The sequence below is a fragment of the Parasteatoda tepidariorum genome, chromosome 12 (assembly GCF_982258835.1).
Source record: "Parasteatoda tepidariorum strain Cologne lab strain chromosome 12, Ptep-v5.0, whole genome shotgun sequence".
NCBI classification, from domain to species: Eukaryota; Metazoa; Arthropoda; class Arachnida; order Araneae; family Theridiidae; genus Parasteatoda; species Parasteatoda tepidariorum.
Genome location: NC_141766.1, coordinates 44,980,090 through 45,007,675, shown reverse-complemented (window position 1 = coordinate 45,007,675; position 27,586 = coordinate 44,980,090). Strand labels below are relative to the sequence as shown.

The following is a 27,586-nucleotide window of genomic DNA, read 5'->3' as shown; positions in this document are numbered from 1 at the left end:
TTTTCCCATTATTTAATACGATGTATTAATATATTCGAAAAAATTTCTACCGAATTATATTTCATGATAAAATTAACATAAACATTAAATTCATTTAAATTACTGATAATGGATAATTCTCTCATTCTTTATAAGACTAAAACAAAATCATGAAATGAGTGAAAAATACTTGTCGTTACATTAACTTTTTTATTTATTTCACTTTTATCAATTTACTTCTGTAATCAACATTTCGATATATTCATGTAATCTTAAAAACGCCAGGGTATGTATTTAATTTTCAGTTCATGCTATTTTATTTCAGCAAGATTCATTTTGCTTGGAGTGAAAACTTTTATTATGAAAAGGTTAATATGCCATTAATATCCTAAAAACCATTCCAAGTTTTTTAGTAGGTAATTTTAACCTTAATAGCTCATCAGGGCTTTTTTAAAAAGTTGGGTGATATTCTTTTCTTTGAACCTTGCTTCTTTCGATTTACGGCCGGATTCTATCACATCAAAACCACGTGATACGAATATATTTTCTGATTACTCTATCAGTTTGCAAAGCATTATTTTTTTATTTTCTTTTTATAATAGCTGCTATTAGTGATACTATCGTAACTTCACATTTGTAATTATGCAGCTATAGTTTTTCTATTTTTTAGAGAATGAAATCTCATTAAGAATCGGTTTAAAATATTCTCTGTTCCTTTTAAATCGGAATATTGTCAGATTTATTTATTCGTTTTTTTTATGTTTTAATGAGAAATATTTATCAATGCAATATTTACCACATTAGATGTGATGGAGACAATTAAATGGTATTAATTTACCTCTTTTAACTTAGAATACTGTACCATGGTCAGGGTACTATAGGCTCAAAAAATTCTATATTTCTCTCTAAAAACGTACCCTGTCAAGTTTTTCTTGCTTTTTTTTTAATAAAAAGTTGGTTGGGAGGTAATTTATTTACTTCGCACTAAAGCTGCACTATGAGCTATTAGCGACGGTCTGCGATTCATCCCTGAGGATCCTCCGGAGACATGGCATCACAATTTTGATCATCTGTAAAAGGGATGACTTCTCCGTTTTTATAGCCCGCCGACCTGCGCACGAGGTTGAGCTCTTTACGGTTGAACAGTATAACTACCGCGCACTCTCGGTCTCTACGCAGGCTAATCAAAGTGATCACCCTCCCGCTTACTGACCATCGGCAGTGATGCTTGACTTCGGTGTTCCGCTGGAAAACGTGTCTTTACGATCAGTCCACTACGGGACATAAAAATAAGGATTTTAACAACTATTTATCAGTGCAATAGTTACTACTCTATTAGAAATTTTAAAGTGTGTTAAATTCTGACTCCTACCTTTTTTAACTTAATTACAAGTAGTTAACAACAATTACTTAAATACGACATCAATGCGGTATCATGTCTTTAAGTTAAATTACACATTACAAGGAACTATATAATGGACAGATTAAAATATTCTCTATTCCTTTCAAATACGTACGTTATCAGGTTTAGAGTATTTTGAGAGTATTAAAAACTATCGTTCTTCTTTTAACTCAATCACACGATACATATGCTCAACTTGATCGGAAAGATAATGTAACCCCCTCAAGAACTGCAGCTGCATTTCCTAGACTCCAATGCGTATTACCTAACAAAAAGCAGAGCACCAATGTCCAGTTAAATTTCTTTTTTACGGTTTTTAAACCATTCCAGTTGTAAATGGTTAAAAAAACTCACTGTTTTGTCTTTATGATTTCTAACCATACTAGTTTTAAACCGTTATAAACCTAGGTAAAGAAAGTTCTTCACCGTATATATTACGGTTAATGGACAGATTGCTCTCAGTTATTTTAATGTAATTTTGGAATGAAAATTCCTGCAGTGCATAAGAGTATATATATATATATATATATATATATATATATATATATATATATATATATATATATATATATATATATATATATATATATATATATATATATATATATATATATATATATATATATATATATACATATATATATATACATATGAAAATTAAAATATTTATGGAGTTTTTTTAATATTTCACTTTATAGTTTTAAGTTAAGTGTTTTTACTTTATCTTCATAATCTAAATTTGCAACTGGGTATTTATTATTTCAAATACGTGACACAAGCGTTAACGTTTTATTCTAATAAGTAGATAAAACGCTGTTTTACGTTTTATAATTAGATCTTGCTTAATACGAAATACTCGAGAAAGTAGCGTTCTCTCAATATACAAAAATTAAAGATTGGGAAACAAGTTTTCACACTATAAAACAAATTACGTGTCTTTCTTCGCAAATAATTAAACATTAACGGAGCATTCAAAAGCTAATAGAATTAAAAATGCTTACCATTTTAAATTATATTTTTAATCTTTTATTTTTTCTCTTTTTCCGTGTGTTTATCAGAAAATGTGTGACCCCAAAAACTACTTAAAATGCTTTAAAAGCTTTATCCCTCCCATTTGTTTTCTTTAGTGTTTTGCTGCCAATTTATATTAAGAAATTTAGCAGAATTCCGATACTTTAAATTAGTGTTTAAAAACTTTTCAGGTCCTTAAAACATTTACATGAAGCATTCAATTAAAACTTATCGAAGCTAATGGATGTTTTTATAAATAAAATTGCCATTACTTCAATATCCATTACTGTTTTAAATAGTTTTAAGCAGTATAATCTTTCGGGGATATTTTTTATTTACTTTACTTATACCTCATGAATTAAGTTGTTGACATTAATTGAAATTAATCTATAGAAATAGTTAAATATTTGTTTTTTTTAAATTTCCAAAAGAAAATGTTCACGAAGACTAAAATATGCATAAAAATCTATATATTCTATACAAGAAATTGGGCAATGTTAAAATGTCCCGTGTTAAAATGGACAATTCTGAGTTACCTTCTTTAAAAATGTGCTGAATCGATTTTCAATAACTTTCCTCTTTTTCTATCTTTGTTTTACACATAATTTAGCACAGGAATGTTTTAAACTTTTATATCGTTGGTTTATTATATACTTTTAAAATAAACTGAAAAACCAAAGATTTCTATTTTGAAATTTCAGTTTAAAAAAAACATGTCAACTAAGTATCTTAGAACAAAATTTTCGACGAGTAGAAAAAATTCCGAAAAAATTACCGAACTGTACGGTAATGACAATTCCGGTTAAAAAAATTATTATTAAGGTAATGAAATTCAGAATTATTAAATCCAGAAAATGCGGAAAATTTTCGATTCGTATAGTAACATTTACCGGAAATTCTGGTATTTTACAATTATAGTTCTTTTTACCACTCATTTAGTAAAAAATATAAAAGTGTGAAATAAATTTAACTGAATAAATGGTTTTCTAGTCATGCTATAAGATATCATAACAATATTATTAAATTTTACCACAATTAACAAATTTTATCATACATTAGTAAATCATATTTCATTGTCAATTTTAAAAAATCCTTTTCCTAATTCGGTAAAAATTACATAGCTTTTTGGTGAGAGCTTTCTAGCTCTATGGAAACAAATAGCTACATGGGAACACTAGATATGGTATATTTTACCATATTCTAGTTGTTTTGACCATTTTTTCCCCGTGTATGAATAAAATAAAAGAAAAAATTAATTTTAATAAAAATTTTCGTAGTTAATAAGTTTTCAATCAAAGAAGGATTAGATGTGTTCTTATTTTTACGAAGAGTATGAAAAAAGTGTAAAAACTAATTATGTGAAAATATTTAATCCGCTGATTTTAATGCTTTAATTTTAATCATAATGAGTCTTATCTCCCTACTTCCTACTCACTCCTCCCCCCCCCTCTTCTTGCAACTCCCCTGCCTCTTCCAAGCATGGCGTCATTTATAGGTAATCCCTAATGCAATGTCCCCGGCGGTTTCTGAGTCAGAAAAGGCTTAAGGCTAGAACGTAATTCACTAGGTTTTACTTATTTTCAGTAAATTTACTAAACGAAAAATGAATCATTTTCTGTATTTTTCGTAAACTTTCGGTTTAAAATTCTCAGTAATTTTACATAACTTTCCTGATACTTGATTCATGTTCAGCGAGGAATAATCTCTTGTTTTCAGATTGATGAAAATTCTAATGTTTAACGATTCTCATGTTCATGTATTTGCCTATTTTTTCATTTTAAGTGTAGGCAATCAATCATAAGAATCTAATATGCACTGTAAAAAAATGTGGTATGAAGTACCGGCACTTTGGGTACATCATCTGCTAGATATATTTTACCGTAAAATTAATTTTTACCGTAATAGTTATTTTATGGAAATTATACTGCAAAAATCAGAAAGTCCGTAACCTCATTTTGTAAAATTGAATTTTATGGTAAAACTATAGCGTTTGAAACTGTAGTGTTTTAAATTCAGAGTTTAACGTATGTACTACACTCTTAGAAATTTCTCGAAAAAAAAGGTTAAATAGCAATTTATTGAATGGTTATTTCACCATATTTAATCAAAGCAGTCAAATAACCATAAATAAAATGGTAATCAAACTGTTAAGTTTGAGAAAAACTGTTTATTAACTGCTTTTACCTCATACAGTTAATCAACCAGAATTTCATCGCACCAACTAGAACCACCTAATGAAGCTACTTAGTTCTTTGCAACTGCGTACATATTATTGCCGAGCTATGTTTAGTTAAATAATAATAATTACTTTTTTTGCGTTTTTAAAAAATGCTAGTTGTAAATGGTTAAAAAAACCATAAAGGAAAAAAATGTTCTTTACCGTAAAATTTGCGGTTAATCGGATGGGCAGACAGCTGTCAGTTATTTTACCATAATTTCAGAATGGAAATTTTAACAATGTATAGTGTTTTAAATACTCGATATTTCGAATCAATAATAAGGAGCTTAAATTATTTGTTTATAAAAATAATCTTCATCAGCATTTAAGTTACTTCTTAAAAGTTTTAAATTAGAGTAATTAAAAACCTCTTAACTGAACAATGAATTTTTTTTTAATTTCGAAAATATAAAATTGTGATATGTTTAATTAAATAACCAAGAATTTACTGTGTATTTACGTGATAACTTTTATTAACTATCTAGTTTTTTTTATAAAAAAAGGCTTAATTACGTTAGTCTTAATTAGTGTTTTTTTAAGTGGGTAAATTAAAGTAGTTTTTATGTAGTTTTTTGAAATACAGTTTTAAATCTCACTAAAACCTTCAGACAGAAATGGGGAAAGGGTATTAATTTAATCTTTAAACGTTCTTCACCTCCATGCTAACTAATGCTTTCCTAATTGTTTTGCTAATTAGAGATCATGCTCTCGGTCATAATACACCCGCTGATACTTAGGCAGCATAGTAAAGACATTGTTATCAATTAGTATATTCATTCCGATTGGCTTATCACAAATAAGCGAAAACCAATATTTCTTAATTGTAAATTAGTATTTAATATCATACTAGATTATCGACATTTTCGTAATTAGTTTAAATCTTTTTATTAAGATATTTTTAAAACACTTTTTTGAAGTACCTAGATAAAAATATTCCATTTAAATTTCCCGATGAAAAAATAAAAACACTTTCTTTTCCTTGATTTATATTTATCGATTAGGATACATTTACCAGTTAATTTATGTTTAAGCTCTTTATAAATAAGTAACTTTAAACTTTATAAAAAAAACTAAACTTTATAAAAAATAAAGTTTTTGAAACTCTGCAACCACCCTTTTAACTATGCTTTAATTAAAGCTTTCATAAATGTAAGTGACTATTATAGGTCGAGAGAAAAGATTAGATTTTAAATTGAAACAAGATACAAACTCTCAGATACTGCTTTTTGAAACGAATATTACTGCCGCACAATATTAGAACCTTGATCATAAATTTAACCTCAATAACAAATAAAAAAATTCCTTTATCACGCCAGCTTATCTTTGTGCCTTTGTTTCATTAATATGAATGCCGATTTCCTTGTTAATGAAATGAACTCCTTACCCTTTCCACCATTTGCTAGTCTCGTCCACCGTCATTCTCCTCGATTACCGCTGTTTTATTCTTCTTTTGTTTTTCATCTTTGTTTTCTTTTCCTTTTCTTTTTTTCATTTTTGCTTCGTTTCTTTCTTCGAACCTACTTTATTTTCACCATTCTCCTGAAGGTTAGTTAAGATTATGTGAACTTTTTTCGAGCGTTCGAGACATGTCATCTTATTACATCTCAACATTTGAAGCAAATGATGTTTTACATTAACGAATTATAGTTTGTGTTTGAACTTAAACCACGTCTAAATTTTTTTCATGAAAGCAAAAATAATGATTCTTAATTAAAAATCAAGGAATCTATGATCACAAATTATATTAATCACTTCCACCTTATTAACTTTCGTAAAATATACTGTTAAAAAAATCGTTTCTGCATTGAACCATTATATCAGAATCTCGAAACATGACACTGTGCAAATTTACCGCAACCTAAATAACATGATAATTTGAACCTTGTTCCTTTCCAAGCATAAAAACAGTATCATCTAATAAAATTTAGAAAGGAATAATTTTAACAGCATTATCTTTTAATTTATTAATACATTAAATTTGCAGCAAATTTCCTCTTTGGTCAAATTCAAAACACTTCAAAATTTTTATCAGTGTAATGATGGCTCAGATTGTGCAGACAATATACAGATTGTGCTTGAATTTCACTTAGTTGATAAAATAATTAGAGTTCACAATAACACACATGGTTTGGAACACATGAATCAAAATGGTTTTTAAGTCATTCTTTAAGGTTTCGTGATAAAATTTACAAATTTTAACATATCTACTAAATTTTAACTCATATTACTAAACAATATTTGAGTGTTAAAGAGCTTTTTTGATTATTGAGCTTTTTTATGTTCCTATAGAGCCAGAAATACTATATACTTTACCATATACTGGTGGTTTTGACCATACCTTTTTTCTCAATGCAAGGTGCCAAAAACATTCACACATTACTGATGACAAACTTCGGTCTGTTTTTATGTACATCTATGAGCATGCTTTATTAATTTCCCTCTTTAACAGTGAAACTCTTGCTCACTGTTTTTAGAATTTGTCCATGACAAAAATGTGGGGAAAGTATAGTATCTTGAAGCATAGTATTTTACATGATTAACAGCTCCCCTGACTATCCCGAGTTAATTCGGGTGTGTATTTTTTTTAAATATTTATTATCCCGAGAAATCTCGGTTGTAGCAGAATTTGTCTGTACGTTTTGCTTTATCACGTCTTTTTTAGTTAGGTTAGGAAGCAAAAAAAAAAATAATAATAATCTACAGTGATTGGAATTTTCCCAAGTTTTGTTGGGGAATTTCGCTGTTAGATTGTTGGACTGAACACGTGTTTTGCGCTGTTATATATACGATGTTTGCTGAATTCACAAAGAAAAAATGGAGTATCTGTCCATTGGCGTTCGGAAAATATCTCTTTGAGTTGTCCCTTGTTTTAAAAACTATCATACGAAGACTGATATTCAACTTTTTTCATTTGCCACACATAACTTGGGATGGTAAACTAATGATAAATTGCATGTTTTTTGCACGCAAAAAAATTAAATTTTTAACTTAACATTTATGTATTAGTTTCTGTTTTAGTTCCTTGTATTTATTAATGAAATTTTTAAAAAAATATGCTGATTTTTTGCTTTTTTTTCAAAAAAAATTGTGAAAGTAAAGTAGCGGTTGAACTTACTAGCCTGCCCTAAATATTTGACTGCCAACGGGGAATTGGCAAGTGGAAATTTCTCACCCCGAGTTAAAGTATAACACTTTTGTTAATCCATTAACACGGAACCAATATCCGGCTATTTTCAGAATAATCCTTATCTAATCATTTCTTTCTCTTTATGTATCAGTTTTATAGGCCACTCAAATCCAATACTTTCATATTTAATCTCGACTGCCGTGAGGGGCATATGAATCAGAATATCAAAATTTAAGTCTCTTAACAGCACTTGCTTTTATATCAAGAGAACCACTCAGAAATTCTTATGAGCCATTGAAATTTACCGCTCCTGGAAAGGATAAAACACTTTTTTCCCAAAGACAGATACTAAAACGTGCATGTAATAGATAAGTTAAAGTACTTGTCAAATATAGTAAGAAAAAAATTTTATCTTTAAATTGAGTTCTCTTATTTAGTAGTTAAGATTGAAATAGTTAAAGAATTCTATTACCAGGGGAAAACAACATACATATAAGTTTGAATTTGTTTTTCTACTTTCTATTAGTTCAAAATTTAAGGGAAAATAAGACATTTTAAAACGCATACTATCAAAAAACTATGAATACGAAGTTGTTAGTGAAGAAGATTTTTATAATTTAATTTTTACTATTAGTAAAAATAATAATAATAATAACAGATCTTTTTTTTAAATTTAAAACTATTCTTTGATCGAAAGTTTAATCATCATATGAAGGTAACTTTTATAGAGAATAATATGCTATTTTTATTTCTGTAATGAGTTCAAAATAGGTATAGTTTGTCTAAAGTATGAACTCCCCTAGCCATTCATCTGGACTCGTGACGGTGACTATGGTAACGAGGTATAACTATTTCATGTAGGGGTGTAAGGTCATTGTTTAGGACAGGTTTTGGTTCGGTCTGGTCGGTGAGAAAAAGGGAATCTTTTTCTCCGATCTATTGTGTATTGCCCTAGAGGTAAGAAAAGCTACCCTCCCTGAAATGCGCTATTCTTGTTTCCATAACAGCAGACAGCCTCAAACTTAGTGGCGGGGGGAGTTTTTACAGTAGACAAACTATATATATAACTGTCCTGTTTATAAAAAGGCAGCGCCCTCTATGATGGTGATCAAAATGGTGTAAAATATCGGTAAAAAGAAAAGCCACAGTTCTGTAAAAATGAAAAGTGCCCATAATCTAATTTACAAGTATTCGAAAAATACCTAAGCAATACATTGTTTTCCAACAGTAAATTTAAAGAAAAGTAAATAGTTTTTCAAAACTAATATTATCAAAATACTAGAAACGCGAAGTTGATAGTGAAGTTGATTTTATTCTATTTGATTTCTACTAATGGTAATCTTTTTTTTTTATTTCAAATGTTCTTCGATCGAAAGCTTTGTCTTCGTGTAAAATTATGCGTGTTAGGAACAATTATGTTATTATTATGACTGTTGTGAGTTCGGGGTTTATGAATGTCCTGTTTGTCCAGCTATAACACCGTCTACGATGATTATGAAATGTTGTTAATTATTAAAACGAAAAAACGCTGATTTTTGATAATGTTTGTGATCTAATTTTCTAACATTCGAAAAAATACATCGAAAGTACATTGTTTAAAATCATAAAAATATGCAAAAATTATACATTGATTTTAATAATTTTCTTATTGGAAAAAATTTAAACTAAATTGACAACCTTTTTTTCCTTTAAAAAAAAGGTTAAATATTCCTTGATTAAAAGCTTTATCATCTTGTAAAATAACGAATTATAGAGAATAACAGGATGTTTTTTTGTCTGTTGTGACTTCGTAACAGTTATTATAAAAGTTCTGTCTTCCCGAAGACAATTTGATGATTACAAAAGTAAATTAACGATATCATTATAACAGTTGCGCTTTATCAAGATTAAGAAAAATAACAGTTTTAGGAAAATAAAAAGCGTATGCGGTTTAATTTTCTAACATTCGAAACAACATCTCAAAAGTACTCTTAAATATGCAAAAAATAAGAATTATACTTTCATTTTAGCAATTTGCATAACGAGCGAAAAATTTCAACAAATTGGTGAATTGTTTTATAAAAAAAATTTCATAAGTTTGAAATCTTAAAAATACCTGTTCTTTTCAAATCATCTAAACTCTTTCCAACTAGATAATATTTATGGTTTAAAATTTAAGCTTTTCTGCGTGTTTAAGGCGCTTAACTGTTACTTTTTATTACTATTTTAATTGACAAAAAAATTGTAAATAGCACTGTTAAATATTTGGAACATATTAAATCGAAAATTGATTAAGAAATTAAATAGAATTGTTTAAAAAAATTAAAATTAAAACTGTTAATTGTTAAATTATTTGTTTCGGATAATAGTGAGAAAAAATTAATTAATTAGTTAATTAATGTTTAATAATAATGTAACTAATGCTACTATAGTATAATTATTAATGCTATAATAATGTAATTATTAATACTATAATAATGTAATTATTAATGCTATAATAATGTAATTAATGCTATTAATTAATTAGTTAAAAATGTTGGAAGCCATGTTAAAAGAAAACTATTCTGTTTCTAAAATTCAATAATTCATGTCAATATTTTTATGTTATTTAAATACTTGAATTATTTATAACAGGTTTTTGTTTAATATATAAACTTAACGAAACTAAACTAACGAACTAAATGAAAAAAAATTTAGTTTTACCAAAATAATATGTTTACAAACGATAAGTCTAGAGAACTAATTAAAATTAGCTAACGTGTGAAAAAATTTCTTCAAAGAGAACAATCTCTTTAAGAAAGAAATACCCTTAAAAAATATCTTAAAAAAGGGAAATCCTTAGATAAAAAGTTCCCTTAAATTCCCTTAATTCCCTACCACAAAATAAGACAGGGAATCGTTTCTTCGTCTAATTGCTTTTGATCCATTTCGAACTCATTTGATGATAAATTAAATATAAAGTTTCATTAACTCTTTGCGGTCGTATTAATTTTATTCAGGGTTTTCATTGATCGGAATTTGATGATGAATAAAATATATTGTTTCTTTAATCCTTTGCGGTCGTATTAATTTTATTCATGGTTTTCAAACTGATAGGAATTTGATGATGAATAAAATATGTTCTTTCTTTAAGCCTTTGCAGCTGTATCAATTTCATTTATGTTTTTTATATTTGTCGAAATTTGATGATGATTAAAAAATATATTGTTTCTTTTATTTTTTGCTGTGGTATTAATTTTATTCATAGTTTTCCTACTGGTAGGAATTTGATGATGAAAAAAATATACTGTTCCTTTAAGCTTTTGTGGTTGCATGAATATTAATCATGACTTTCTTAGTATTCGAAATTTGATAATGAATAAAATATATTGTTTCATTAACCCTTTGTAATAGTATTAACTTTATTCATGGTTTTCCTGCTGGTAGGAATTTGATGATGAAAAAATATACTGTTTCTTTAACCTTTTGTGGTTGCAGGAATATTAATCATGATTTTCTTAATGGTCGGAATTTGATAACGAATAAAATATATTGCTTCATTAACCATTTGTGATAGTATTATTTTATTCATGGTTTTCCTGCTGGTAGGAATATGATGATGAAGAAAATATTCTGTTTCTTTAACCTCTTGTGGTTGCATGAATATTAATCATGATTATTTTCTAAGTGGTTCGATGTTGATAATGAATAAAGTATATTGTTTCCTACCCCCTTTTTGCGATAGTATTAATTTTATTTATAGTTTTTATACTGATCGGAGTTTGATAATGAATAAAATATCTTGTTTCATTAATTCTTTGTGATAATATCAATTTTGTTTGCTGTTTTTACACCTGTTAGTTTAATTTTTTCTTGGAGGAATATAATATGCCAGATAAAGGAGATAAAAGTTCTTTTTAAAAAAGACAAAGCGTTGTTATACTGAAATACAATTTGTAAAATATTATTTTGAATTTTATATAGCCAAAGCCATGACAGATGAAAGCTCTACCCACCACGATGTATGAGTAGTTAATTAAATTTGAAATAAATAACAATGCATTGGAATATCTGAAGAAACTCGCTTTGAAGAAATACTCCGAAAAAAATTTCCGTATCAATCTTAACAAAACCTCGATTTTAAGCTTTTTAGCAAGAACTTGCATGATTTGCCAGATATTCCCAAAGATGCCAACTTGCTTCGGATAGCGGATAAATATTTCCAATTGGTAGTCTACCAATGTATGATTCTTGGTTTAGTAAATTTGATTTATAAAATTTTTACCCACCATTACTTTCAAATGATTCAAAGGCCACTTTGTTACAGTGTAGCCAGGTTGAGCCTTTTAAAAATATGGCAAAATTTACAAAAAATCCGCAAATTTTAGTTTGTTGTTCTTTACTAATTTTTAAAATATTTTCCCGAATCCCGAGCAGTTGGCATCTCTAGAATTATGTTTTTCTGTGTGCATGCTTTAAAAAAAAATTGCTGCATAGAATATCTTATTAATTAATCCGGGTTTTTTTAAATAATATATTGAATGCGATATAATACTCCTAAGAATTTCAAATCTTGGCCCTACGTATAATATTACGCTTTCTTAGTTTAATTTCATGCAAAAGAGTAGATCTAAGGTTTTATAAAGAATAACATGGGATTTCTTTTAGCACAAATCACACTGGATTTGTTTTTACTACACAGCTGAAAAGTTTTTACTTTAAAATAAACAGGACATTTTTTAGTAACTCCGAATGTTGGATTTAACATTGGCTTTAAAACTTTGCACCGTTTTTTTCATTTTATCAAAATGACATTAAATAGCAAACGTGTTTCATTTAAGTAAACAGAAAACAAATATCCATTAATTTGGAAAAAAATGGAATTTTAAGCACATCTCACATGAGCTTTTAAATTCTAAATAAATATGAATTTAAATTTTACTTATTTCAAAAGTTAATTTTTCAGTTGAAAAAATGAAATGAAAAATTTATGAATATCTGAAAGATGATTTCGTTTAAGATATTAACTTCATATCCAATTATAAGTATTTACATTAATATATTACATGGCGAACTTAACTTAAGCTATTTCAAAAAAATTTTGCTTTGACTTCAGATCCAATTATAATTACAAATTTATATTATTATATTACACAGTAAACTTTATTTAAGCTTTTTCAACAACACTGTTTTAACTTCATATCCAATTATAATTACAAATTTATAATATTATATTACACAGTAAACTTCATTTACGCTTTTTCAACAACACTGTTTTAACTTCATATCCAATTATAAGTATTTACATTAATATATTACATGGCGAACTTCACTTAAGCTTTTTCAAAAACACTGTGCTTTGACTTCAGATCCAATAATAAGTATTTACTTTATTAAAATATGTATTACAAGGAGAAAAGAATTCTGATAAAATTAACGTATTGTATGATAATGAGATTTCTAGAAAAAAAATTCCATAATTCTAGTTAATAAAACCAAAATATACGGTACTTAAACCATTCATTTGGTGATCTTTCGGCTCCTGTGGTAACGTACCGGAGATTCTGATTTTCAAAATTATAGTTCTTATAACCACGCATTTAGTGAAAAAATATGAAATAAGAAAGTAAATTTAACCGAATAAATGATTTTTATGCCATGCTCTAAAATATCGTAATAGAGTTACCAAATTTTATCACATATTATAAAACAATTTTTTATTGTTAATTTTACCAAAATCATTGCCAAATTATCGAGATTTTTGGTATTCCCTTAGAGCTAGAAACAGAGTACATTTTGCTATGTTCAGGTAGTTTTCGCCATACTTTTCTTTTCTCAATATTTGGAATACCGAAAATATTTTCTATGCCAAATAAATCCCAAAGAAAAACAATTTTGCTAACCTTTTTTTTATTAAAAAATGAACCATCTCTTCGAAAAAGGAACTAAATCCGAATGCATTCATTCGAAAAACTAGTTTGATAATTTTCAGTTCAACTTATCTGAAACATTAAGAGTTACATTAAAAATCAAATTTAATAAAAGGATTTATAATAAAAGCTTTCACAAATATGTAGAACTCCTATAGAATAGAATACTATAAAATAATTCAAATTTTTTGCATTTTGAAATTTTGCAATTTTGCTATCCCTTTTTTCTTATTAAAAAATGAACCATCTTTTCGAAGAAGGGGCTAAATCCGAATGGATTCATTCGAGAAACTAGTTTGGTAATTTTCAATTTTATTTATCTGAAACATTAACAGTTACTTTAAAAATCAAATTTAATAAAAGGATTTATAATAAAAGCTTTCACAAATATGTAGAACTCCTATAGAATAGAATACTATAAAATAATGTAAATTTTTTGCATTTTGAAATTTTGCAATTTTGCTGTCCCTTTTTTCTTATTAAAAAATGAACAATCTTTTCTAAAAAGGGGCTAAATCCCAATGGATTCATTCGAGAAACTCGTTTGGTAATTTTAAATTTTATTTATCTGAAACATTAACAGCTACTTTAAAAATCAAATTTATTAAAAGGATTTATAATAAAAGCTTTCACAAATATGTAGAACTCCTATAGAATAGAATACTATAAAATTATGTAAATTTTATGCATTTTGAAATTTTGCAGTCCCTTTTTTCTTATTAAAAAATTAACCATCTTTTCAAAAAAGGGGCTAAATCCGAATGGATTCATTCGAGAAACTAGTTTGGTAATTTTCAATTTTATTCATCTGAAACATTAAAAGTTACTTTAAAAATCAAATTTAATAAAAAGATTTATAATAAAATCTTTCACAAATATGTAGAACTCCTATAGAATAGAATACTATAAAATAATGTAAATTTTTTGCATTTTGAAATCTCCCAGGGTAGCAGTGAAATAAATATAGGGGAAATATTGAATTTGCTGGCGCTATCATTGTGGACAAAGAAAATACGGAAGAAGTAATGGATTTTCTTTCCCTCAGATGTCGTTGTCAAACAGTACAGAATATTTTTCAAAATAGAATGTTGATGCTGATGATATTTTAGTTTTCGTCCCTATTGTTCTTTTGCCTATAGTTTCATAGAAGTATGATGACTGTTCTTTAGTATCCCCAAAATGTATGTGTTATGAAAAGAGATCTTTTCTCTATTAAAACTATGCTATCTTTAATGCATAGTTTTATTAGAGTATTTAGAGTAGTATGAAATATATGGATGTATGTAGGATAATAGGTTCAAAAGTTCTAAAAAATGGGGAATATTTTTTTCTCAATAGTTACATTAGAAAAATTTACATAATTGTATTACATATGTGATTGAATTTGAAACAAAATACACTGGTCGAGAAAATTAAGAGATGGAAGACATTTTCCCAAATATCTCAAAAAATATAAAATATAAATAAATGAAATTTGGTATGGATATAGCTTATTCCATAATAATAAAGTATGCAAAACAAAAGTGAAAGTGCCATTCTCATGCAAGACCTATTGCCAATAAATCCAATGTAGTCTGAACTTAAGGATTAAAGATGATAATAAAAGTGAGGCTTTTACAGTGTGTGTTGCCTCTAGTATGGTGTATGGTCACCCCTGGCAGACAGACAGCATGCACAACGAGTATGCATGCTGTTAATAAGGTAGTTAAGGAGGACTTGTGGAAGACCCTCCCATTCTTCCACCAGAGCAATTTTTAACTCCAGAATGGTTCTGGGGGATGTTGGCGCATCGCTATAGCTCTCCCAAGAGCATCCCAAGCATGTTCAATAGGATTCAGGTCAGGGAATTTGGCTGGCCAATCCATTCGTTGAATATCCTCGCTTTCCAGACTCTCATCAACCACGAGAGCCCTATGTGGTCGCGCATTGTCGTCCATAAAAATGAACTCAAGGCCAACAGCTCCCCTGAAAAGAGGCACATAAGGCTCTAGGACCTCCTGTCTGTACCTCTAGGAATTCACGGAACCATTGTCAAACACATGGAGCGGTGTGCCGGTATCTTGCATGATCCCTGCCAAAACCATGAGAACTCCACCAGCATAATGGTCCCTTTTGATAATGTTGCTGGGATGGTATCAAGTTTCAGGTTCCCTCCATATCAATAACCGTCCAGAAATAGCGTCATAGAAATGTGCGTCATAGAAGAATATAGCGTCATAGAAATGTGCGAAAATGCTTTCCATCTCTTAATTTTGTCCACCAGTGTACTTAAGGCCATCTTTAATACTTAAAATTATACAAATATTCGTTTTGTAGGGAAGATTTCTTCGATAGATATATGCACTGAAGTATGCAAAGTTGCATCAACTGCAAGGGATTAAAATATCACAATTAAATTTTATATGTTAAAACATAGCCGTAATCAACATTTAAAAATGTAGTTGTCACACTTTGTTAAAACCTTCCCAGAAAAAAAAATTTGTTATTTTTCCATATCAAATAAAACAGTCAAAATTTCATAAATAGGATGGCATTAGAACTATTCACCGGGAGAAAAACAGTTTATTTAAGCTTTCGCCTAATATTAAGTGATTAGAATTTTATGGCATCAAATAGGCCCACCTAATGGAGTCACTTAATTCCTTGCATATTATAGCCTAGAGGGCTAATCTGCCAATCTCATAACCCACAGAATAGAGGTTCAAGTCCCATCGTTGACACTATAATACTCCCCACATTCTCTTCAATACACGACGAGTTTCCAGTGTTAAACACTCCTCAATTCATGACCCTGGACTATTAGAATATGATAACATGATTACCATAAAGCTGCTTTGCACTAAAAAAGTCTTTTTTTTAATGGCTTACGATAGGTGAAACAACCAGGTAGTCTTCCACTGTTCATTTGATAAAGCACAACTCAACCACTACTTAACTTCAATGCCTAGTTCCTAATTAAAAGCCTAGCTTCAAGGTGGCCCAGTCAAATTTCTTTTTTACGGTTTGGAAACCTCACTAAATATAAATGGATATATTTATAGTATAAAATCACCTCTTCAAGTGCAAAACACTTAAACTGCGACTTCTTTATTTTCCTTGGTTAGAGAGCTTCGAAAAATGCAGTTGTGATAATATGTCCACAAATAGTTAAATTATCATTATTAAATTTCTTATGTTAAAATAGAGGCTTAATTAGCATATTAAAAAGTAGTTCAAAATTGAGTTAAATTAGAATTTACCCCATATTAGAGTAGAGTCCTTTTGTGTATCGAAATTAGTCCATTAAAATGAGCTTTATTTTAATTTGTGATTAAAATTTTCCGTACTTTGCAGTCTAGCGTTCTCTTTAAAAAACAATTTTTTTAGTAAATTTACTTTGAAGCAAATGTATAGGAAAGATATAATTATCTGTCATATCTACAAAATCAGGCGAATAATTTCTTCTCTTTAAACTCTTCTCTGCATTAGTCCGTTCTATATTTATTTTATGTCATTTTATTTAATGCGGCGTACCTATTTGGAATGACCTTCATATTATAAGCAAAATCAATATTCAAAGATTTAGTGATTTAATGGAAAATGGCATAGAACTCCCAGCACTAATTACAGAAATTCCAGCTTTTGTGCGTGCTATCATCTGCATAAATAATCGATTCCTGTAGAAGTTTTCAAACCTCAATGGTCTTTATTCATCTTTTTTAATCTGCCTTTGTTTAGCTAAAATAAAAGTATTTCTAAACAAGTTTTAATCATAATATCGATAGTAAATGTATTTTGTTTATTTTTCTTGTTACTCTATAATTTACTGATACATGTTTATTTTGTAATTTTCAAGGAATACGTAAAAATGTGGTTCAGTGAACTTAGAAATTATGACAGTACTTTGTCTTTTTGTGAATTGACAAATAAGCTAGGTCACTTTCACTTTCACTTGTGTATTCGGAAAAGTTTATATAAGTAGTCAATTAACTTTTTAAAAAAGTCAATATTATCATAAAATATAAGAAAATATATATAAAAAAACAGACACTACAAACATCACTGAGCTTTTTTATTTTATTACATTAAGAATTGTAACAGGATAAGAACCCATACACTGAAAAAAATTACGGATCAAGTTACGGTATAAAGTGCAGACACATCATCCGTAAAATCTGTTATACGATAAAATCCATTTTAACCATAAAATATTATGCCGTAATTTTAACTGTAATATTTAATCAAATTGATTCAGGGAATTTAGGGTAATTATTACAGTAAAAAGTTTGGAAAATCAGTTTTATTGTTCCATAATGTGATTCGGTACTGGAACCCTGACTGATCTGGAATTTTTTCAGTGTAGAGGCACCCATAATTAATAGACTTTTAATGATACTGTTAACAATAACAACTGTTAATGATAAATGGTTAACCATTAGTTGTTTCCGAAAACATTCGACCCTTTTAAAAATCGATTAAAGTAAAACAGAAAGAGTTACAAAGTTCTGTTTGACAAACCAGAAAATTGATTCTCACAAAATTAAGAACAAAAATTGTTACGAATTTCGTTAGCAGACGGTTCTAACGAATAAATAAAAGTATGCGTCCTGCTGAATGTCAGATCATTCTGAATCTAATATTCCCTACAGTAAATAGTAATTAGTTTGAAAAATTGCTGTTTTATTGCTTTTTTCAGCTACCAGTGCCATCTATTGATGAACTTGTAACTAAATTTAAAATTTAGTGAGAATAAATACCTCGTATCTTAAGCGGAATGTAATTGGCAATACAATTCTTTCTACTTCAGGTTTTATTATCACTTAGTTCACTTTTAGGACATCAGTAATCTCACAATGCAATGATTTTAAAGGCAAAAACTTTATCTTTATTGAACTATTTTTTTATATATATAAACTATACTATTTATCTATTATATATTGAACTATTTTTTATCTATATAAACTATACTATTTATCTATTATATATTGAGCTATTTTTTGATCTATATGATCTATATGAACTATTTTTTGATATTGTTCTTTAAAAATATTGAAATATTGTTAATTAATAAAACGAACACTATCAAGCTCTCCAATAAAATTATGTTCCAAATGCAACAATTATCTATCTGCATCTATTTTATCTCTGTTTGGAAAAAAAGCTTCATTTTAAACTTTATCTATACATATAAATCTGAAAAAAGTAATTATTTTAATGATTATGCGCAATATATCTTAAATAGTTATAATAACAAATAGAAGCTTTTGTAATTTTAAAAGTAAAGTCATTCATTTTACAGAATAAGTGTAATTAACTATGTAATTTCATGAAATTAAAATAGTAATAACAATATTTTAAAATAATGTTACTTCTTTATAATAAAATATTTCACATTCAGAATTATTGGATAGAAATAAGGAATCAAATTTAAGATGAAAACAAAAAAAAAGTTAAATATTCTTTCAAAAATACCAACTCTTATAAATACTTAATATTGCAACATTAAAAGAAAGCTACATTCCCAAAATGTCATTAAGCACATAACAAATGACTATTTTCATCTGAAATAATGATTTTCAAACAATAACGCCATACTTTAGAATTTTTATAGCGTTCGATAATGTACTAGTAGAATAACAATTGTCTTGCAATTGCTCTCATTATTTTCCTCCTTATGTTTAATCTTTGTAAAAAAAAAACTGAGAATTCAATTTTAACCTAATTTATTCATATGAAACTGAGAATGAAGTTAATTGAATGATTGTTAGGCTCGTTTTATCAAATACGGTTTTTTAATTGTCTTTTCTATTCGCTAGAGAATTAATAAATACATACATATAATAAGTTTAAGTATATATTTTTGTCGAGTTTTAGTAATTATTGTTAATTGGCTTAATAGATTTACCCAGAAAACAAAGTAAAAAAAAATACTTTTTGAATTCTTGAAAACTTTAATAGTAAATAAAATGGGAAATAATTATCTTAAATAATTATATCTTTTCCTGTTTGTTTTTTTAATAAAATTTTTTTTTTTTAAATTATCATGCTGATAAAAAATATTGCCATGTTTTCTAACTGTACTGACTCGTTTCAAAACGACAGTGATTATTTACAAAGAGCAGGCTTATTTAGTTATATTATATTCTCTTCTGTAGTAGGAGATATAAATTATCGGATAAAAATTTAGTCAAATCGTTGGACTCTCTCAAAAATGTATACCAAATCTGATTGGCATTTTTTGAGCATCGCTTTTACCAAACATTTCCATAACTGTGATTTAAATTATTAAAAAAAATACTTTTTTTTAATTTATTGGGCTCTCTCAAAAATCGATACCACTGATGGAGCTGCGCTGACTCAAGACATAAAGCCTTCGCCTTCTAATGAGACAACCTGGGTTCGAATCTCAGCGGCGACTGGTCGATTTGAATTCAGCTCCCGGCGCACGTCGACCGATATAAAATAAAATTAAAAAAGTATATTTTAAATTGTTGAACTCTCTCAAAAAATTAATCCAATATCTGAATGGCATATCATTAGCGTCGCAGTTTCCAATCATTTCCATGCCTGCGATAAAAATTATAAAAAAGACTATTCTAAATTGTTAGGCTCTCTCAAAAAATAAATCTAATATTGTGAATGACATTTTTTGAGCGTCGCTGTTTCCAATCATTCCCATGCCTGCGATAAAAATTATAAAAAAGACTATTCTAAATCATTGGGCTCTCTCAAAAAATAAATCCAATATTATGAATGGCATTTTATGAGCGTCACTCTTTCCAATCATTTCCATGCCTGCGATAAAAAATATTAAGATCATTCTAAATATCGTTGGGCTCTCTCAAAAAATAAATCTAATATTATGAATGGCATTTCATGAGCGTCGCTGTTTCCAATCATTCCCATGCCTGGGATAAAAATTATAAAGAAGATCATTCTAAATATCGTTGAGCTCTCTCGAAAAATAAATCTAATATTATGAATGGCATTTTATGAGCGTTGCTGTCTCCAATCATTCTCATGCCTGCGATAAAAATTATTAAAAAGGACTATTCTAAATTGTTAGGCTTTCTCAAAATATAAATCTATAATAAATATAAATCTTATCTTATATTATGAATGGCAGTTTATGAGCGTCGCTGTTTCCAAACATTTTCATACCTGCGATATAAATTATAAACAAAACATTATTTTAAGTTATCGGGTTCTCTCAATAATCAATATCAAATGAATGGAATTATATGATTGTGTTCCATACCTGACCTTTTAACAAAGAAATATTTGAAATAGGTTAGAAATACAAAAGCTTGAAATAATTTATCCCTCCAGGGTTGTCGCCGGAACATCCCATAAAATGTCTGCCAGTGTGTTCTTTAATGACACTAATTGCATTTTTGTTTCTATTTTCAGGCATCTGTATATTCTACTGCTGTTAAAACTTTGATCTCCGTTTCTACCCTTATGCTATTAGGACTTATAGTAGCTTATCATGCTCTTGAAGTACAGGTGAGAACTCTTTAATTGTTTTTTTTTTCTCTTCTAAAAATTAAATCTATAAGAGCAATTCTCAAAAGAGGGGAAGAACAATGTCAACTGTGTTATTTGCATTCAGAGAAAAAAAATCTCCTCTGCAAATTTCTTCTCTTCTGAAAAAATATTTTTCTCTTCTAAAAATTGATTCTATAAGGGCAATTCTCAAAAAGTGGGAGGAATAATGTCAACTACAGATAATATTGAATTATACTGATACTTGTGTTTTTTACACTCAGAGAAAAAAAATCTCTTCTAAAAATTTATTCTGTAAGGGCAATTCTCAAAAAATGGGAGGAATAACGTCAACTACAGTTAATATTGAATTATACCGATATTCGCGTTATTTGCACTCTGAGAAAAAAAATATCTTCTAAAAATTTCTTCCCTTCTAAAAGAAATTTTTTTCTCTTCTAAAAATGAATTCTATAAGGGCAATTCTCAAAAGGTGGGAGGACTAATGTCAACTACAACTGATGTTGAATTATACCGATACTTGTATTATTTGCACTCAGAAAAAAAAATATCTTCTAAAAATTTCCTCTCTTCTAAAAATTAATTCTATAAGGGCAATTCTCAAAAGGTGGGAGGAATAATGTCAACTACAGCTAATATTGAATTATACCGACATTTGTGTTACTTGCTCTCAGAAAAAAAAGATCTCTTCTAAAAATTTCTTCCCTTCTAAAAAATTCTTTTTCTCTTCTAAAAATTAATTATATAAGGTCAATTCTTAAAAGGTGGGAAAAATAATGTCAACTATAGCTAATATTCTATTATACCGATACTTGTGTTATTTATAAACACAGAGAAAGAAAATCCTGGTACAATTACCGGACTATGTGATAATGACATTTATGGAGAAAAAAACATAATTCTGATTAGTAAAGCCAAAATATACGGCATTTAAGCCATTATAATTATAGTTCCTATTACTACAATTTTAATCAAAATTAAAGATTTTATTAAAGCGCATTTAGTAAAAAATGCAAAACTGAAAAATAAATTTAACTGAATAAATGGTTTCTGTGCCATGCTCTGAGGTATCATAATAAAACTAATTAATGTGATACCATGATTAATTAATGTGATATCATGATAAAATAAGCCATAAAATGGACATAACTTGAAATACGCATTTAAATAAGTGAATGTAGCTCACACTGAGATAGAAATTCTACTGCAATTAAGACATTCTATGGTACTGACGTACCTGCTAAAAAACATAATTCTGATAAATAAAACCAAAATATGCAATATTTAGATCATTCATTTGTTAATTCTTCCGTTTGTATGGTAGCGGTTTGCAGGAAACACAAAACTGAAAAGTAAATTTAATCGAATAAATGGTTTTTAAGTCATGCTATGAAGTATCATGATAAAATTAGCGCATTTTATCACACATATCAAATTTTATCACTTATTAGAAAACAATATTTTATTTTTAGTTTTAATAAAATCATTAACAAAGCGCTTCCGTAAAATATTACCAAGCTTTTGGATATTTCCATAGCCATAGAAGCTGATAAATATTCTATAGTTTTGACCATACTTTTTTTCTCGGTACACTAAATATTCATCACTCTAGTAAAATACCTTTCTATAAAAAAATTACTTTACAATTGCTTTTTTGTTGAATTTTAGTATATCAGAATATGTAAAAGAATTAATTTAGGGGAAAACAATCAGTGTTGCGATTGCTACGCAATTCGAACTAAATTTTGTGTGAAAGTCACTTTGTTGTAAAAATATTTCCTAAAAACGCAAAAAAGATATTTCAAAATAGTTGAAGAAATATTTAATAGTTTATAAATAAGATTAATGAACTTACTTATACTCTTTTCTCTTAAACTAATAACACTGTTTCTATCATTACATTAAGACTGAAAGTAAGAAAGAAATAAAAAAAATTATAGTAAAACCATCTCGCTTTTTTCGTTTAAGTTAAAATAAGCTTTTACTATTCTTAATTATAAACTATTCATCGCTATTTATTTTTACTCTCAGAAAAAAAACTCTATGTATAAGTTATAACTGTAAAAAAGGTCTTTGTAGTTATCTGCATTTTTTTTTTTTTTACATGGCTCCAAAAACGCGTGTATTTCTCTATCTAAATTGGCAACACTGAAATAATACATTTTGTTAAGTTTTCTACCGTAATAATTTAAGTAGGGTTAAATAATTAGTTATATATTAAGCATTTATTTAACTTCATTTTGTTAGGAAGTCTTAAGTGATAGTTTAAATAGTGTTGCATAGTTAGTTATGCATTAAGTATTAATTTACGGTTCTTTATCTTATCTGATGACAGAGATGAAAATAATTCGATTATATACACTACACAACATTAATGGAAGAGACAATTTCAGTTTTTGATATTTTTTTTAATTTCTCAAGAAATGCTTAGAGGACTTTTTTGTAACTTTAAAAGTGTTTAGTTAATGCGATTTTTTATATTTTACAATAAAGTTTAAAGCTTTCGGAAACTGACAATAAATTACGAAGGAAAACAAGTATTTCTGGACACCCTATGCCTAAAAATCAAAGGATAACTTGTAGTTTGTATTGATTACTTTGGTTGTTATTTGCAATAACTGCATTAAATTTCGTAAATCTATCTTTATTTATATTAAATATTAACATTTTTATAAAAAAAATGAGGGTTTTTTTCATTCAATAAACTTAAACACATTTTTTGGAGCATTTTAAGATTATTCACAAATTATTATTTTAAAACTTAAAAAATAAAATTTAAAACATGCGCAAGATATGAGTATTTACAGTAATTCTTTTATACTGCGCATGCGCGAAAAGTTGAAAATTATTTTTTTCAAAATTTTATAGTGAGTTGTATTTGCCAACTAATTAAAAAATTCTGATTTGAGTACTTTGAAAAAACGCAAAATGTTTCAAGTAATTTTCTAAATAGTTTTTGTACTTTTTAAAAAAAATGATTAGGGGTTTTCCACATATTTTATTATGTTGTATTGCAAATTACACTACCCTATAATAACCAGACAACAAGACAAAAATAACTAGATATTAAGCTAGATTTACGATATTTTACGCAAATATTGCAAACATTAAGCAAAGTAATCGATACTAGCTTATTGCTTGATTTTCTGACATAGAGTATTCAAAAATACTTGTTTTATTTCGTAATTTATGGTCAGTCCCTCATACTTCTGAAAGTTTTAAACTTTGCTGCAAAGTAAGAAAAATAGCATGAACTAAATACTTCTAAAATTACAAAAAAGTCCTCGAAGTATTTCTTGAGAAATACAAAAAAAATATTAAAAACTGAAAGTGCCTCTTCCATTATTGTAGGGTAGTGTATATGCTGCCTACTATGCTGAAATGCCCGGAACTCATACTTATGGCTGTCGGGCAGGTTTTAAATTATAACGAAAATTCAAATCACAGACATCTCTGGAAAATAGTTAAAATTGAAATCAAAGTACTTTCGCACTGTTGGCAACAGCTTGTCGTTATTTTAATTTTCACGAAAACAGGCTGTAATGAAAAACTTTACAGTTTTTGCTCTTTTTTCGTCTTGATATAAGTAAAATTTTTGCCCTGCGGTAACAGAAGAACATGCTTCAAAACACTAAATTACTTTCTCTAAAATTCCTTCACACAGTAGTTTACAACTTCGCTGCCATTTATTAAGTGCTTTATCAAGTAATCATTCAATTTTACTCTCTTGTTTTTAGTTTTTCTTCTGGACTAGAAGAATAAACTGTTCATAGTTACACTGGCTCAGTTAAATGTCCAAAATTCGTCCTTTTGGTCAGAAAAAAAATTATTTTTTTAAGTATTTATTGAAAACTTTTGCACCAATTTATATTTCTTGTATTTAGACAAAATTATAAATTTTTTCCAAAACTATTTATTGTGCGTTTAATTTAAGCTGTTTAATTATTTTCTGAGTTTAGAGATAACATCTATTTTATGATTCCACCTTTTGAGAATTACCCATAAGAGAGGTATGTAGTTTTTAAATTTTATTACATAAGTAATGTTTATATACTTGTGGCAATGCATTTTTCGCTCCGTTAATTAATCCCTGAGAAAAGTTATTTTAATTACCTTTTATGATCAAATATTATATTGAAAATATTTATTTTCATCTGTTTGTTGACCGTTTTGAAAAAGACGGAGGATATAAAACGGATATAATATGTCTTTTTTCCATTTCCTTCTACTGTTAAAAATTCTAAAATTCCTGTTTCCAATTGGAATTTTCTTCAAAACTGATGGAAATCAAAAAGGTTAGAGTCTGAAAAGCTTTAAATATGACGAAAATCAAAAAGATAAATGTCTAAAAATTTCCAGAAATGACAATTCCAAAAATATTTTCTAAAATATTTTTGGAAATAATTTCCAAATATATACATGTGGAATATTTCAACAGTGAGGAAAATCGAAAAGATAAATGTCTAAATATTTTAAAAAATGGCAATACTCAAAAAATAAACGTCTGAAAGCTTTTAAAAGTCGACGATGATTGAAAAGGTAAGCGTCTAAAAATTTTCAAAAACGACGATAATCGAAAAGAGTAACGTCTAAAAAATTACGAAAATGACAATAATCGAAAGGAGAAACCTCTAAAAATTTTCAAAAAGGACGATAATCAAAAGGAGAAACCTCTAAAAATTTTCAAAAATGACGATAATTGAAAAGGAGAAACCTCTAAAAATTTCCAAAAATGACGATAATTGAAAAGGTAAACGTCTAAAAATTTACGAAAAGGACAATAATCAAAAGGAGAAACCTCTAAAAATTTTCAAAAAGGACGATAATTGAAAAGGTAAACGTCTAAAAATCTTCAAAAATGACGAAAAGCGAATAGATTAAGCCTAAAATAATAATTATAAGAGAATAACCATATCGTTATATGGAGAATATTTTAAATGGAGTTTAACGTTCTGATTAAAAACTGCATTATAGTGAAACAATTTCGTGCAGGGAAACTTCGTTTTGTTGGAAAACTCTACCTATTTATTTTTCTTTTCTGCTCTTTCGCCGTTTTATGCGTTTTAACATAGTCAAACCATTTTAAAAGATATGACTTTCAAGGGACCTCCATGCGCGTATCTGATTCGTTTACTACTAAATTTCTCAACCTTTCTTCGGTTGTAGGTTACAACATTTTCTCCTTTTCTTCCGTTTATAACGCCTCATTGACTTTTTCCATGGCGTAAAATTTGCTTTACAAACGATTAAACAATAAATGCTCTGTATCTTAAAATAAGCTTACAGTTTTTATAGCTTTTGATGATAATTATTAGATTACGCTTTTAAGTACCTTGCTTATTTAAATACTTGTGTCATTATACCGAAATTTTATTAATTTGAACTGTAAAAATTATCAGTAGCCGTCCAATAAAGTAAACGAGTTTCTTCATAATTTAAACTTTAAAGAGGTTAAGACCTGTTAATTTCGTGCCTACTAATCTGCAGCTAATAGTTTTATCTTTAATGTTTAAAATTTTATGGCTTCAATAATGCGTGTTTGTAAAATTATCTGAATAGTTTTAAAGACTAAATTGTTTTGCAAACATAAATGAATAAGCATATTTTGACTCTGTAAAAAATAACTGCAAATTCTACCGAAATAAAAAACATATTTTGTACAGAAAAATTAACTGTTAAAAGGAAAACACGGTTTTCTTCTGTTTTGTTTTTAGTGGTAACCCACGCGAAGCAAAATATTCCCTTTTATTTTACATACTTTTTCCGTATATTTTCCAGTTTAAAGCTGTTTGTCACAAAACAGTTTTTCTGTTTTTTACCTAAATCATAAGCGGATTAATGCTGCCTATTTAAATTTTCGTTTGTGAAATACAGTTTTACTTACCGTAAGATAAGATTATCTTTTTTTATTCAAATCATTTTATGATCATTTTCCAGACTTGCTCTTACTTTTCATAAATTACTTTATGGTTCTGAACCTCGTACAAGAAAATCATGATTCCATTTCACTGTTGAGTTGATACTCTACCTAATTATTACCTGTCTTTTGTTACCATTGTTCGGTCACTTGCCACTTATTTTTATAAGGATGTACCAACATAGCCTTAAATGTTTTTACACTTAAATATGATTTCAATAAGCGAGATTTGTAAGATAAAGACAGTTTAAGATTGCATGCAGGCGAAGACTGAACATGCAGATTCTGCTCTCTACTCACATCGACTACAATGACATAGTTATTTATGGAGTTTATCCAATTAACCGTAACGTTTACAATTAGAAACATATAATGGTAAAAATTCTATGCATATGAAATTATACGTTTTAGTAACCATTTACCGCTAGTAGGGGAGAGTGGGGTCAATTGTAACAGGGTACGATTGTAACAGAGCAAAAATTTCGAGTGTCGGGTTCTAGATTTGATTCCTAGGTGGCGCACAAGGTGTATTTAATAAATCTACATGTACACACCTGCT

At 28.0% G+C, this 27,586-nt stretch overlaps 1 protein-coding gene across 1 annotated transcript in view; it reads left to right on the top strand.

The window, feature by feature from the left end:
* LOC107450569 (small conductance calcium-activated potassium channel protein 1-like) overlaps positions 1–27,586 on the top strand; it is a 657,806-nt gene that overhangs the window by 509,273 nt on the left and 120,947 nt on the right. Inside the window, exon 7 of the mRNA XM_071188289.2 lies at positions 21,015–21,110. Within this exon, the coding sequence (XP_071044390.1) occupies positions 21,015–21,110 (96 nt within the window). The remainder of the gene's footprint in view (positions 1–21,014; positions 21,111–27,586) is intronic.